This window comes from Hyla sarda, chromosome 1 (assembly GCF_029499605.1).
Source record: "Hyla sarda isolate aHylSar1 chromosome 1, aHylSar1.hap1, whole genome shotgun sequence".
Classification (NCBI taxonomy): domain Eukaryota; kingdom Metazoa; phylum Chordata; class Amphibia; order Anura; family Hylidae; genus Hyla; species Hyla sarda.
In genome coordinates this window covers 108,806,342-108,822,904 of record NC_079189.1, presented here as the reverse complement: position 1 = coordinate 108,822,904, position 16,563 = coordinate 108,806,342, and the positions used below count along the sequence as shown (strand labels likewise).

The following is a 16,563-nucleotide window of genomic DNA, read 5'->3' as shown; positions in this document are numbered from 1 at the left end:
TCTGTTATGTACGATTAAGAATCTTTCAGACCTGTTGAACGACAGTGTGGATATGTATGAGCAGATATGGGTTTTCTCAGCAGAATATCGTAGTCACATTCTCATTGCTATACCTCCCATTTGTCTTTCAGATAGCTGCCTCCTGTATGTATTTTAGCAGCCGTCTTAAAGTGCTGTTCCTTTCACCCCTCTCTTGGTACACACACATTCTTTTTTTTTTTTTTTGTCTTTCTACTTTCTTTACTTTTTTTTGGGAAGCCCTATACAGACTATACCATGTTACTACCCCATGAGTACCTTTATGGTTGGACCGATTATTTCTGTTATTAATTTCTGCTGTTTTAACCCCATAAGTATGAGCGCCGTAAATGTACAGCACTGCTAAGTAACACTTAACGCACAGCACCGTACATTTACGGAGCTGTGTTTTGTGATCACCGCGCCTCCAGACGCGGTGATCTGGCCAGGATGGCATATCGCCCAGGGGGGTCCTGAGACCCTTCAGACCGGCGAATCACAGCGTGCAGTGGTCTCCAAACTGTGCCTTTCCAGATGTTGCAAAACTACAACTCTCAGCATGCCCAGACAGTCCAGGCATGCTGGGAGTTGTAGTTCTTGAACATCTGGCCCTTTAGATGTTGCAGAACTACTGCTCCCAGCATGCCTGGACAGTCTCTGCATGCTGGGAGTTGTAGTTTTGCAACATCTGAAAGGGCACAGTTTGGAGACCACTTCCACTTGCGCGCCCCCCCATATGTGAATGTACAGGGTATATTCACACGGGCGGGTTTACATTGAATTTCCTGCTTTAAGTTTGAGATGCAGCAAATTTTTCGCTGTAGCTCAAACTCACTGTGAGCCCACGCCCATGTGAAAGTACCCTAAAAACACTACACTACACTTACACAAAATAAAGAGTAAAACACTACATATACATATACCCTTACACAGTTACACCTCCTCCCCCCCCCCCCCCCCCCCAAATAAAAATTAAAAACTCCTTGTACGGCAGTGTTTCCAAAACGGAGCCTCGAGCTGTTACAAAACAACAACTCTCAGTATTTTCGGACAGCCATTGACTGTTCAGGCATGTTGGGAGGTTTGCAACAGCTGGAGGCACCCTATTTGGGCAATACTGCCATAGGGTATTTGTATTGGAGGAGGCAACTGTAATGCTTGCATCCGGGTCTGTCCCTATGCAAATCCCTTATTTAGGCCTCAAATGTGCATGTCGCTCTCTCACTCCATAAGCCCTGTCGTATTTCAAGGCAACAGTTTAGGGCCACATATGGGGTATTTTGGGGTGCTTTTTCTTCTTTTACCTCTTATGAAAAGGTAAAGAGCGAGTCTACACCAGCATTTTAGTGTAAAAAAAATTAAATTTTTTACACTAACATGCTGTTGTTGCCCCATACTTTTTGTTTTCATAAGAGGTTAAAGGAAAAAAAAGCCCCAAAATTTGTAACACAATTTCTCCAGAGTATGGAAACACCCCATATGTGGATGTAAAGTGCTCTGCGAGCGCACAACAGGGCTCAGGAGTGAGAGCGTACCATGTACATTTGAGACCTCAACTGGTGATTTGAACAGTGATGGCTGCTGGTTACAGCGGTTCTGACATAAACGCAAAAAAAAACAAAAAAAAAAACACGTGTCCCCATTTTGGAAACAACACCCCTCACAGAACATAACAAGGGGTATAGTGAGCCTTAACACCCCACAGGTGTTTGATGAATTTTCGTTAAAGTTGGATGTGAAAATGAAAAAAAATTTTTTTTCCTCACTAAAATGCTGGTGTTACCCAAAATTTTTCATTTTCACAAGGGGTAATTGTGAGATTTGCAAAAAACGGCTGCGTCCTTAAGGTCAAAATGGGCTTAGTCCTTAAGGGGTTAACTTTTCAACAATTAAATTTAAGGGGTATTCCAGGTTTTTTAATTTTTTTTATTTGACTATGCTACAGGGGCTGTAAAGTTAGTGTAGTTAATAATATAGTTTCTGCACCTGTGTGTGACGATTTTCTCACAATTCTTTTGTGATTTTCACCCCAATATTTATTTTTTAACAGCTTACAAAATGACTGTTGTCTCAGATTTTTCCCAGGTTGCAATGCGGCCGAGACCTGACTCACTAGTCAGCTGATGACAGGGAGCCTGTCTGCGTCAATGGGCGGAGCGATCGCTTGGTGGGAGAGGGATCAATCTGCAACTAATGCAACAGCTGTAGGCACCCTGATTGAAAACCACAGGTCTTTTGAATGGATGCAGCTCATTTATGTTTCAATGGGTGGGGTGGCTGATGCGTGGGAGGGTGGAAAATGGAATTGTGGGATTTGTAGTCAAAAAAAGAAAATAATTCAAACAGGAAATACCAGTTCACAAAAAGCTAGCCACAGTATTATGGTTATAATCGAAGCATGTCCATTGCTGTCTGCCAGGTGCATACAAAAATCACCTTATGGTGGATAACCCCTTTAATAAACAAAATGTATTGTTTATGGCAGAAACACAGAATATTACATTAGAACAACTATTAAGAGTATTTAGGGCAGTTCAGGAGTTTTGGTGTGAAAAATTAGTCTTAGGATAACCTCTTTATAATGAGTATTATAGCTGTATACTGGTATATGGGGTTTTATTAGTTCTTTTGTATATATTAGCTCCTGATAATGTTTTCACTACATATATATATATACACACACAGAGAAAAAGAAGTGGCCGCAGCACACCGGAGTATCAAAAGATGAAAAAGTGTTTATTACAGCTAAAAGTAAGACAACGTTTCTGTGGTCAAAGTGCAAGTGAATAGCAGCAGTTTAAATATACATGTGCACATGATACAAGCAATAATATCCCTGAGACCGCTTGCACCCACATATTTACCTCAACTCTGAGAGTGCTGCTTCACTATATATATATATATATATATATATATATATATATACACATATACATGCAAGATATTGGAGGCACATGTTCACTTTATCAAGACTCAGCCAATCAATAATGGAATACATTTGATTCATCATTTCGGCATATTTTGCTACTTGAATCCCAGAGAAAGGAGAACTGAACGGTACTGATTCTGTATTGAATAGACTTTACCATTCCCTGCTTAACCTGCTAAGGCTCTGCTCAGAAAAGTCATTACTTCCACTTATAATGGGGTTATGACAGCTATGATCCATTTTTCAAGGCATCTAATCTGATTTTGATGTATCCACTATAATGGGTTTTATCACGTTTCTATTAGGGTATTCTATTGCTGTGATTTAATTTGCAGTCAATTCTTACATGTGGTTTAACATTAGGAACTTCTCATTCACTATTTACAAGTTTGTTTTTGTTTTGCCTCGGTTTATGATTCATTTATCTAGTAACAGAAATAAAGGAGAATGCATTAATGTATTTCAGCTAGCCACTTTACATCTAGAATGCACTTTTCTTCATAACTTTTTTTTATAAATCATCAACAGATGCAAAAGGCAAAGAGACAGCAGCCATGAAAGCCGATCTGCTGAGAGCGCGCAATATGAAGAGGTACATCAATCAGTTGACTGTTGCCAAAAAGCAGTGCGAGAAAAGGATCAGGCTCCTTGGTGGTCCGGCGTATGACCAACTGGAAGATGGAACTTCAGATGATTCAGATTGCCCCCAAAGTCAAAAGGTACCATAGACACCTATGTCTGCTGTATAGTGTGAATTAAAGATGTTCTAAATATTTGTCTACTAAATGGGTATTTCGATTTCTTCATGCCATAAATGTCTAACGAATGCAGCTCGCATTTCCGAGACCTTCACCAATCCCAAAACCAAACCTCTATCCCGCTTATATCAGCCAGTGGTGGTTAGGAAGTTAAAAAAAATAGCTAAAGGGACCCAAAAAGCATAAAACGACCCACTTGGCTCCATTTACCTGGGGGCAAGGGTGTTTAATCAGTCAAACCTTCTTTGGTCAGATACTTCTCACCTATCCTGTGAATAGGTGATAAGTAATAATCTCGGGATAACCACTTAAAAGCTTATATAGTTAAAAGGGTTATCCCAAGATTAAAACTTTTCACCTATCCCTTGAGTAATGCCTGGCCGAAATGCGTCACCTTCCAACTGTCCTGTGTACCATGGATATATACAATAAAGTATTCCCTCCAGAAGAATTGTGCCGTGATGGATATCTGCTTTCTTGGTACGTTGTCGTGGTGAAGTCCACAACCTCCCGTGCATCGGCCGGACGAGGTGGTGAGCTTTCTATGTTTTCTATGTTTTATTTGTGTTTTAAAAAAAGCTGCCATTAGATGTCTCCCTACTTGTCCAGAGCACATTTTCCCCCATCTCTTGCACAGACTTTGGACTCCTTCTGGCCTGGCAGAAGTCCAAAATCAGGAAATGCAATCTGTAGTGCTGAGGGGTGTGTGTGCAGCCTTAGCCAATCATAGCTCATCTCACTTACTGAACTGCTCTGGGCAGTGTGTAGCAGAGTGAGGGAGGAAGTTCTCCCCGGTATGGCTTCAGATGATGTCATGCCTGTTGGGTAACGCCCCTTCCCAGTCTGTGAATCTGACTGAGACTGAGCAGAAGATACAGAGCAATATCAAGGTAGAACAATAAAAATATAGAAAATAAAGGCAGGGGGTGATTTACCATGATGGGGACAGTGAACTGGGAGGATTATAAATTTTAACAAGATCATGACATGTACTCTTTAAGAGATGTGAACAAATTAAATCTTTGTTTAGGTAAAGGAACCTTAGAGCTATACCTCTAGCTTAATAATAAAAAAAAAAATTACAGGGACCATAATCTATGCTTTTTTTTGTTCCTTTTTAATAATGTATAATATGGCTTCATTTTTCTGTATTTTTATACGCTATAAAGCAAACACATAGCATTAGTAGTTTAGGAAAAATGAATAAAGGTGGCAGATAAGAAAACGAATGTCTAGTGCCCGCCGCCCTTGAACATCTGGCAGCAAATAAAGCCCATGGTTTAATTACTGTGCATGGCATTTAATGTAATTCTGGTATTACAGCCAAGATGTTTATCACATAGGAAATATTATGAAGTAACAGGCTGCACACTATGTGCCCTGGAGAGCAAATATCTTAGATGCTGGAGTCATGGTTTCTATCTGGTACGAAAGGGCACAATGTGCGGCTGCAAAATGTAATTTTCACAAAAAAAGGAAGATCGGTATTGCATTCTCCGGAGAGCTGTTAATGTTTTATTATGAGCAGGACGGTCACCAATAAACATTGTTGCTGGTTACTACATGAAAGTTCTATCGCACTTAATAAACCTACTGATGTATCCTCATTGATCTTCTAAAAATATATAGAATTTCCAGTAGAGACAGCATGTAAGTCCGCAATATAACTGAGCACCCCTGCTGAGCTGGGGACTGCTACAGAATGGACCGCGCCTATACTCTTGGGCATTGGAATTCATGTGTAATTCAGCTGGTTGTTATTGTCGTGTGTTATGCCGTACCAAGATCACAAAGGTCCAGATGAAATGCCTGTGAATTGGTATATTACCTGTGATTCACATAATGTCTGGATTCATTTGGTTTCAAAGCTTTCTGAATTGAACATAGAATTGAGAGCAAAATGGAAAGTTTAAAGTTCCTTATTTTTCGATTTTCGAACTGAAGTGAAACAGATTGAAGTGCTGTACATTTCTACACAACTATGGCCCAGATTTATTAGAAAAACCTCCGGTTTTGCCCATAACAACCAATCACAGCTCAGCTTTCATTTTTAACAGAGATTGTTAAGGTATAAAAGCTGAGCTGTGATCGTATGTTATGGGCAAATAAGACAATTGTTCCCTCACAGATTGATAAACCTTGGTCAAAGTGTATACACCATATCTTAAAAGGAACCGGTCATTACATTAATGCTGCCCAAATCACTCCCCAGTGACTTCTCTCCACCGCACCGGCGTTAGTTGATACAGGTCTTAATATAATCAAACAGGCTGGTGGGCCTGGAGAATCTGCCCATGACTCGTGGATCATATTTGGAAAGCAATAACTTTTTTTTTTTTTAAAGGAAATCTGTCATCAGTGTCACCTGCACTAAACTTTAGGTACAGACAGTTAGTGCAGGTGACACTGATGACAATGATACTTACCTGATATTTAACTGATACCGTTGCATTCACTCATTCTTCCACTATCTTCCTCTGTATATTCCATTCTTGGCAGTGGTGATGTCAGGAAGCTCCGCCAATGCTCTAAGTCGGCCCCAAAATGGAAGATACAGAGGAACATAGCAGGAGAACGGGAGCACAAAACGGGATTCGGTAAGTATGGTTGTCATCAATGTCACCTGCACTACCTGTCTGTACCAACAGGTTAGTGCAGGTGACATATTCTTTATATATGTATATTCTTTATATATTATATTCAGTGCTGAAACCTCTATTGATTTTTAGATACTGCCAGCTCAGTGCCTAGTCTGTCTGCTCCATTCTATGATGTCAAACTCCTGCAATCAGATGGGCCGAACACAGAGCCATGGAGTTTTGTGCAACTGCTGTCTTTAACCCCGTAACAACCACGGACGTAAATATTCGTCCTGGTGCGGAGGTTCTTAGCGCACCAGGACGTACATTTACTTCTTGTGTATGACCGCGAGCTTTGGAGTGGTGTTCGTGTCATACACTGCAGGTCCTGGCTGCTATCAGCAGCCGGGGACCTGCCGGTAATGGCAGACATCCGCAATCGCGCGGATGTCTGCGATTAACCCCTCAGATGCCGTAATCAATACAGATCACGGCATCTGCGGCAATACGCCTGTTAAAATAGATGATCGGCTCGCCCGCAGTGCTGCCGTGGGGATCCGATCATCTATAATGGCAGCTGGAGGTCCTCTCACCTGTCTCCTTGGGTCTTATGCTCTGGTCTAAGATCGACCTGGACTGATCAGGTCTGTACTGGACAGAGTACAGACCTGATCAGTAGTATGTCCAATGCGTAGCACTGAACAGTATTAGCAATGAACTGATTGCTATTGATAGTCCCCTGTGGGGACATAAAAAGGGAAATTGTCTCTTTTTCTCATTTTACTCCTAAAAAGCATAATTTTTTTTTTATAAACATATTTGGTATTGGTGCATGCATAAATGTCCAAACTATCAAAATATAATGTTAATGATCCTGTACGGTGAACGGCAAAACAGTAAAAAAAAAAAAAAAAAAAATCCAAAAATGCAGAATTTCTTGTTTTATTCCGAAAAGAAATTCATAAAATTCATAAAAAGTTATCTAAAAGTTTTATATATGCTAATGGGGTATCAATAAAAATATACAGATGATGGCACAAAAAAGGAGCCCTCATACCGCCCTATATATGGAAAATTGAAAAAGTTATTATTACTTTAGATTACTGATTTTGTACAAAATGTTTGAGATTTTTTTTAAGCGGTACAAAAATAGAAAAGTTTCTAGCGATGGGTATCATTTTAATCGTATTGACCCACAGAATAAAGAACAGATGTCATTTTTACCGTAAAGTGTACAGTGTGAAAAAGAAACCCTCCAAAATGTGCAAAATTGTGGTTTTCATTTAAATTTCCTCCCTAAATATTTCTTTGGGTTTGCCGTACATTTTTTGGTAAAATGAGAGGTTTCATTACAAAGTACAATTGGTCATGAAAAAAAAAAAAACAAGCCCTTATATGGGTTTGTAGATGGAAATATAACAGTTATGGATTTTAGAAGGCGAGGAGGAAAAAACTAAAATGCAAAAATAAAATTGGCCTGGTCCTTAAAGTCAAAATGGGCTTGGTCCTTAAGGGGTTAAACATATGGATAGTGGGCTCAATCCCCTTAAAGGGGTACTCCACTGGAAAACATTTCTTTTTAAATCAAATGGTGCCAGAAATTTTAACATATTTGTAAATTACTTCTATTTAATAATCTTAATCCTTCCAGTACTTATCAGCTGCTGTATACTCCACTGCTGTATACTCCACAATTCTTATAGTATTTTTTTCTGTCTGACCACAGGGCTTTCTGCTGACACCTCTGTCCATGTCAGGAACTGTACAGACAAGAAGAGGTTTGCTATGGGGATTTGTTCCTACTCTGGGCAGTTCCTAAAATGGACAGAGGTGTCAGCAGAGAGCACTGTGGTCAGACAGAAAGGAAGTTCAAAAAAAGAAGAGACCTTCCTGTGGAGCATACAACAGCTAAGTACTGGAATGGTTAAGCTCTTTAAATAGAAGTCATTTACAAATCCGTTTAACTTTCTGGCACCAGTTGATTAAAAAAAATGTTTTTCAGGGGAGTACCCCTTTAAGTATCCCACGGGTGTTGCCAGTGTTAAATGTACCAAATTATACAAACTTGAAAAGAACCAGCAAAAACACACTATAAGACACACACACAGTTTATCAACACATATAAATCTTTATTGTTAAATAATACCAAAAGAAATCTGTACAAAACTCACAGGATAAAAGCAATTAAAACACAGGAGGGGAAAAAATTCCCATCCCTTAACCACATGGGGGATCTCAAACTAATGGGACCTCCCTCTAAGGACGCCCCAGCTCCAGCAATAAATATTTGTATGACTTCCCTCTCTGTAATCTCAGGTATATGATCACAGACGTTCCAAATTGCTTAACCGAGAAGGGTACTGGATACTTATGTTCAATACCTCGTAACCGAAGGGCATGAATCATAGGCTTGATTTGGTTATGAGTTATTAGAGAACTATATATCTTTCAATTTAAATTTTATGATATATATTTTTTGTTATATTTTTCAGAAATTTCTTTGCACTGTGTATTTTTTTTTGCTTTTCTATTTAGTAACATAGTTCATAAGGTTGAAAAAAGACGAGAGTCCATAACGTTCAACCTATATCCCTAATGAGTCCCTACTGAGTTAATCACTCCCCATTTTGGGTGGAGCTTCGGCTCCTTTAAATACCAAGCAATGCTATCCCCTATATCTATGATTAAGGCCCGGTAGGGCGGAAACGCGCCAGAGGGGGAGGTTTCTACCTCTATCATGCTGGTTTGCACCTTTTTGTATTCTATGAATTTTTAATGGATTTCTAATAAATGGATGTTTTTTTTTACCGGTGCTGTTACTGGACTACTACTGGATTTTTTCTATATAATCACAAATGTCACATCCAAAAATATCTATGTATGATACCAGTCCTCGTTCCAACTACAAAACCTGGAGGAATTCAAGAGGCAAATTAAAGTCAGTCAGGATAGCGCAATCCCAGGAGCGGGCATCCCACCAGAGTTCCCATGTGTTCCGTCACCAAATAGTGACCTCCACAGGGGTGCTTTTAAAAGCGTTTTATTTTTATTTTTTTATTTTTTTTATGACAGGGACACTTTGAAGATGGATCCACACACATTATTTTTGCCTTAATTTTTTGTCTTATTTTGGCGGGTAGTTTTAACCCCAACCAGAAATGGGTCCAAAACATTAAAAAAAAGTTACAAATCTTTTAATTATAGTTTATTCTGTGTCAGGGCCACTCTTGCTTTGTCAAATACTACTGACCAAAAAAAGACCCAAAATATTGTGTGTGAATTAGGCCTTACACTTGCACAAAACACTGCTCTGTGAGCAGCAAATCAAGACTAAATAAAATGTATCGGTTCTTAGTTATGAGAAGTTAAGAGTTATATGAAGAGTTACAGCTCAGTGAGTTTGACCTTTTAGAACATGTTATTGATGAAATGTGTGAAACTTTCATTCATTTACAAGAAAAATACAACCGTTGTAATGTTTAGCCTGTGAAATGGACATTACTGTAGTTGGAGCTCATCAAAGTGAGGGAAATTCTGCCTAACTTATGAATAGTTTAATGGAAACTAAAATGGCAATGCTTCATCGTAACTCTACTGGCAATTGACCGTAATGAAATTAATAATGACAATTCTGTCTATTTTCTAGGCTGTACTTGAGGACAGGATTTGGATCTATTTATACTGTTCCTTATTTTGCAGTTTTTAACATGTCTGTATAAAGATTGTCTACAATGCCTGTAGATGACAACAGGTAGCTCTACCACTAAGCCTAAAGAGTTATGGATTCAATGCATTTGAGCTAAAAATGTTGAAGCCACTAGTAATAGTTTTGATGAAAAATACCATTTTGTGACTACAACTGAAAGCTTGTGCCTCCATTGATATAAAAGCTTGTGCCTCCATTGATATAAAAGCTTGTGCCTCCATTGATATAAAAGCTTGTGCCTCCATTGATATAAAAGCTTGTGCCTCCATTGATATAAAAGCTTGTGCCTCCATTGATATAAAAGCTTGTGCCTCCATTGATATAAAAGCTTGTGCCTCCATTGATATAAACTAGAAACAAACTTAGTATTTATTCAGATCCTGCAGATTCGTGTTATTCTGTTCCCGGTATTTTCCATAAAATACCATTTCTGGAGCATCTTTTATTAGTTTTGTATTTTGCTTTTCTTTTGTTATCCCTCCTGGAAGTGTTTGAACAATTTGACAACTGAGCAGTAACCTACCCTTACATTGTACTCTTTTTATTAATATTATTTCAGATCATCCAGTTTGATGACATTTTAGCGAACACATCATTCAGAGATCATTTTAGATCATACATGGAAAAAATCGATAAGAGAGTACTGATCAGTTTTTGGGAGTCAGTGGAGTACCTGAAAAATGCAAATAAGGTAAATTTACAAGTTCTTCTGTACATTTATGGCTCTGTTCACATTACAGTTATAGCCTCCTAATAATGAGTTGGAACATGTACATTAAACAAATGCCTTTGACAAATGTCATACAGTAGCATCTGTTATAAATAGACATCTACTTTAAGGCAAAAAAGCTTGTGTAACATAGTGAATCCTCTTAGCTGACCATCCAAATTTGCACGATAAGTTGTCTTAGGTATACAGAATGTGTGTTAAATTGTCTATTGAAGTCATAAAGTAGATGAAGCACTCAAATAATGATGCACACAAAAAAGTATTTTATCGTGTGTTGAATTACTGATTCCCAGAATGGTACATCATCTCATCCATAGTCCCCAGCATGACTTCCCTTTCATTTCTTGTCTCTAGTATCACTCACCATCTGATGCATAGTCCAGCAAGGCTATTGATATAATTCGGCATGACTCCCCGTCACATTCTTTGTCCACAGGATGGTTCACAATCTCATTCATGGTCTTTAGCATGACTTCCCATGTTATTCCTATCCCCATCATGGTTTTCCATCTTATTCCTACTTCAAAGCATCATTACCCATCCAATTCCTAGATAACAATTTGGCTCTTCTCTAATATCTAGTCTTTAGCATGGCCTTCCATTGCATTCCTGGTCCTTAGCAGGGCTTCTCTTCTTTCTCATTCTTTTTTTCCCCAGTATGGCTCCCCATCACATTCTTAGTCCCCAACATGGATTTCCATTTTATTACTTGCCCCAAAATTGCTATTCATTTCATTCCTGACTCCCAGCATGGCTGCACATCTCGTTTCTTGCCCCCAGCTTGAATTCCCTTCAAGTCCTAATCCTCAGCTTTGCTCCTTTGGCAGTTTTAATAGACTATAATGGAATAGAAACCCTTCAAATAAAAAATGGTTTTCTTTTTATAACTAGATACTGTTGTATGGAATAACATACTCTACTATGTCATTCCATAAGACAATGCTTAGCCAGACAGAGGACTGTGGACATGTTTAGCATGTCGGAAGCTATCCCAACATTTATGCTAAATGCACATTACACACATGATGTGCACATGCTATTGTTGACTAGAATTAAATTCTTGGTTTTGTCCTCAGTGATTTCTCTAATAATCTTGGCAGGTCCTGCAAACAAGTCTTGTAAATCCATGAGCATGTTTTTGCCTTGTGCCTTCTAAATTGTCAAGTATTTGTAGAAATGAGAAAGAGGGGGTGTTATATAAGAGCCCTAAAGTAATGTAGTAGCAGGTGCTTGCACACCCCTGTCACTTTTAGGCAGCCTGTACATGCTGATATGTCACAGTGCTCCTATTGGAATTGAATCATTACTTTGGTAATTGACAGCCAGAATGGAATCGCAATGCTGGTACAGCCTGCCTCACTCACATACACTTGTGGGGGAGGTGGAGTCAGCACAGTAAGGTGACTGGCACTAGGCAGGCTTTCTTTAGTGCCTGAAGTTTGGCTGCGCTTACTCCTGCACCGAAGTAAGATGCGGTTGCCCTCCTGCCTCCATCCTACTTGCCCACAGGCCACATGTCCCCTCTTGCTACCCTCCTGCACGGGCAGTTAGAAGATCTAACAGATATGATATATACAGACCTCCAGCTTGCATGCTTCCTGATTTTAAGAAGCAGGAAGCCCTATGGTGGGTGGGACCCCCCTCAGTCCCCGGCCCTCGGGCAGTTACCGACCTGTCAGTCCACCCCTGGCCCACAATTTAACTTATTAACTTCATCATTGCACACTTCGGGCATAATATTAGTATTGAATAAATTGAAAGTTGGACAAAGCACTCAAGGATCTGATGCAATAAGTATGGTTATGATATATGTGGTAAAATTGGGTGTGGGAAAGGTATAGCACAAGAATTTAAAAAAGAACTAAACACACAAAAATAGAATTAGAAAAGTTTGAAAAAAATTAGGAATATGTAAAATATCAGACAGCAATAGTACACTCATTAAAACAGCAGGAACAACAAATAATTGATAAGAAATCAGGAAAAATGAAACGGAAAATCAATATAAGAAACTCATATAATCATCTAAACCAGAACAACAGAAGACAATACCCTATAGAGGATTGACTCCACTATACTGAGGGACATCGTAGGAATGAACATGCACCTAATAGATCGATGCACAACCGATATACCTCCTGACAGAGAAACCATCACAATTCACAAGAACATTTTTTAGAACATGGACCACAGAATCACAAACATTCATATCAAGAGGTACAGAAGAAAGTACATCAAATAAGGATGACATCACCTCAACAACAACACCAGAAAACATTCTCGAACCAAATCAAACCTATGACAAGATTGGCAGAACCGATATACAAATGATTAATTTAAGTAAGGTACCACTTAGACAGATCAAGAGAAACTTTTAAACAAAGGCTTAAAGTTCTCTCCAACCCAGAAACTCAACATGTTTGAAATTTACATAGGAGTCAAGAAGTTCATTAGAAATTTGAGTCTGAAAAGATTCTTTATCAAAAACCCTATGGAAAGAACAATCCAGACTGGAAATGAATATGTACATACAAACTTGAGAAAAAAATTGTCTTTTTATCCAATCCAAGAGATAGGAGGTGAGATCAATGCCTTCAGATATGCAGTCAAGAAGGAAATAAGAGACCTGCAAACCCCCCCCCCCCCACCCCTCCAAAAAAAAGGAAATTACAGCAATCAAGGAGCTACAAGAAGAAAACCAAATAACCATCTGCCCAGTTGATAAAGGAGGAGCCATAGTGATTCTCAACACGGAAAAATACATGTAGGAATGCAATCGCCGACTGCAGGACACAAGCACATACGAGAAATTATCACAAGATCCAACAGAAGAAAATACGAAAAAACTGGAAGAATTATATTATGATGCACACCAAATGAAGATACTCACTAAAAACCGAAAAAGACTTCCTTTTGTGTACAGAGAAAAAAACTCCCGGTATTTTATACATTGCTGAAAGTCCACAAGTACTCCACAAAAACTCCAGGGTGTCCTATAGTGTCAGGAATTCAGTCTTTAGCAACAAACCTGTCTTGATACGTAGACCAATTCCTACAACCCCTTGTAAAATGAGTTCTTTCGTACCTTAAAGATACCACCGATATTATCAAAACCGTGGAAAACAAGCCAATGGCAAGAAGGATGGATCTTGTGCACCTTAGACGTCAGCGCACTCTACACCTGTATTGATCCTGACCAAGGAATCCAAGCTGCTTACCATTTTTTAACAGATTCCAAAGAATTTGCACCTTTACAAATCATTTTTTTTAACAGGAAGCATGAAATTAATTTTAACCCATAATTATTTCTGTTTTAACGAACCTTTTTATCGTCAGAAAGTGGTTACCGCGATGGGGTCCAGATTTGCGTCAAGCTACGTTAACCTTTTTATGGGTTTTTGGGAAACCAGATCCATTACCCCCCTTTTAGGCGCAAATCTGATTTTATGGCCCAGATATATAGATGATATTTTTATGGTTTGGAGAGGCACAGAAGTTGAACTTAACATTTTTAGCAAATTTAAACAGCAATGATTTTAATCTTATCTTTACTCCACAAATAAGCCGGACACACAATGAATTTTTAGATTTGACAATCAAAGTACAAAATAATAAACTGGAATGTGAGACCTACAAAAAAACTACCGCCAAAAACTCTTTTTTATTCTTGTTAGCAGTTGTCATTTGCCACAGTGGTTACTGAATGTACCACAAGGACAGTATAGGAGACTTAAAAGAAACTGTACCAATGAAGCAGACTTTGAAACTGAGGCCCATAAATTGACAGAAGACTTGAAGAAAACAATATCCCGAGAAATTGTTGGCACAATTATTGGATAAAGTCAGAAACAAAAGAAAGATGAGTACTTCATACTGAGAGACAAAAGAAACGGACGAAGAAAGGACAACTAAAATCATTTTACCCTACAATAATCACATAAACAGGTAGAACAAGTTATAAACAAATATTGGCCATTACTACAACAAGATAAGACACTGGCCCCACTCCTGATGAATAAAGCAAAGATAAAATATACAAAAGCACCCAATCTCAGAATCAAAATAGCACCAACAACCAAACAACCCATTACGGAAAACCCTGAAACCAAGTCAGGTACGTGGTTATGTCTGAATGGATTCTATAGATGTGGCAAATGCAACAATTGCAAATCAATGCACTTTACAAAAAAAAAAAACTCTTGACCAACAGCAACACTCACACACACAATATAACAAGATTCCTCACATGCACCAGGACCCCCCTGATCTACATGATCACATGCCCCTGCAAGAAACAATACATTGGGAGGACAAAAAGTTGTCTGAAAAAAAGGATAAGTAAAAATATTCACAACATTAAAACCAGCTTTGAGAAACATTCCTTTTTATGCATTTTAAAGTGACACTCAACAGTGATCCGTCAGGAATTTCTTTTGTAGCTCTGAAACAGATCAAGAAAGAGTGAAGAGGAGATTTATATATCTATGGGTTCCATCATCTAATCTTGCACTTATATATGAATTATATTTATCATATTTACATTTATAGATTTTATTGTCTAATCTTGCACTCATTTTACGAATGCCTACTTATACTTTATAATACTTTCACATCTACATTTCAATATTTATCATATCTATACTGTATACTACATTTACATATTTTGGTTCTTTTCCCTCTTGGACCTTGTGTCCTCCAGGTTATCACTACGTATGTTCTTTCTATCCCTATTTTTAAATATTCTATATCCCTGCATTTTCCTTTTTATGTAATGTCAGAACTACTGACATTCCAGTGCAAGTTTTTACCCACCAAAATCGCCCATGTACATTGTTCCATTACTTGTTTTACCATTTACCAATCAGCTAGACATTTGTTTTACCATTTACCAAGTATCCAGACACTATATATATGTCCTGGAGTCTTGTACTCAACCCATACATCACTGAGGAAGAGCCAAGCTGGCTTGAAACACGTCTGATAGACTATAGGATACCGCTGCATGAATTATTTGATCTGTTGGTCTGCAACTAATAAATGACTTAGGAGCTACAAGTCTGAATCTATCCCAGTTTGCGCGCTCCCCCTCCACGAGGACGGCCTGACATCAGTGTGAATCGGCAGCACCTGTGTAGGTCTGAGAAGTCAGCCTGAGACCACGGCAGTGGAGCAGATACGGATGCTGACTACCAGATACTGGTGAGTGGTACACAGTACCATAACTTCTATACTCACAATAATCTGTTGGTTGGGGGAGCCGAACACTCACTACGGTACAGCCACGGATTTTAAACTAGTCAGCGCATCTGCTACCAGCGAGCGCACCACGTGATTAGTGCGTGGACATACGCTGACAAGCACTTTCATAATACTGGAGCTCTGAAATACAGAAACACAGACACTGTACTTTGCTATGTCTTTCGGAACCGCTGCAGCCACACTTGTTAGTGCCCACCGTGACGACGGTGTTCACCCACTCACAGTGCGTATCCTACAGCCCTTTCAGGTTGGAACACGAACAGATTTACATTTGATATCTGCACTGTCTTATATCTGTATTCCCCCCGTAATATTTTAATATTTTATTATTGGAGCCCAGTGGCTCGGTATATACCTATATTTTATTGTTTAATAAATTGATGTTGTTAATAGTTTTTTTCCTATTGGTGTATCTGTTATATTGCACATTTTTGGGAGTATTAAAGCTCATTTGTTCACACTCAATCCAACCTCAGTCACCCGCTCTTTTCACATCACATTCACCTGCATAGTTTGTCTCACACATTCAATACCACCCCATTTCATTTCCATATCCCATCCATCTCCATATATACCATAATGCT

The 16,563-nt window shown here is 38.8% G+C and overlaps 1 protein-coding gene across 5 annotated transcripts in view; it reads left to right on the top strand.

Annotated features, from left to right (window-relative positions):
- The window catches only part of SNX25 (sorting nexin 25), a 216,573-nt gene that overhangs the window by 157,544 nt on the left and 42,466 nt on the right, over positions 1-16,563 (top strand). For all 5 annotated transcript variants that reach the window (XM_056559914.1, XM_056559899.1, XM_056559907.1 and 2 more), the window contains 2 exons: positions 3,476-3,666; positions 10,550-10,681. In XM_056559914.1, coding sequence (XP_056415889.1) covers positions 3,476-3,666; positions 10,550-10,681 — 323 coding nt within the window. The remainder of the gene's footprint in view (positions 1-3,475; positions 3,667-10,549; positions 10,682-16,563) is intronic.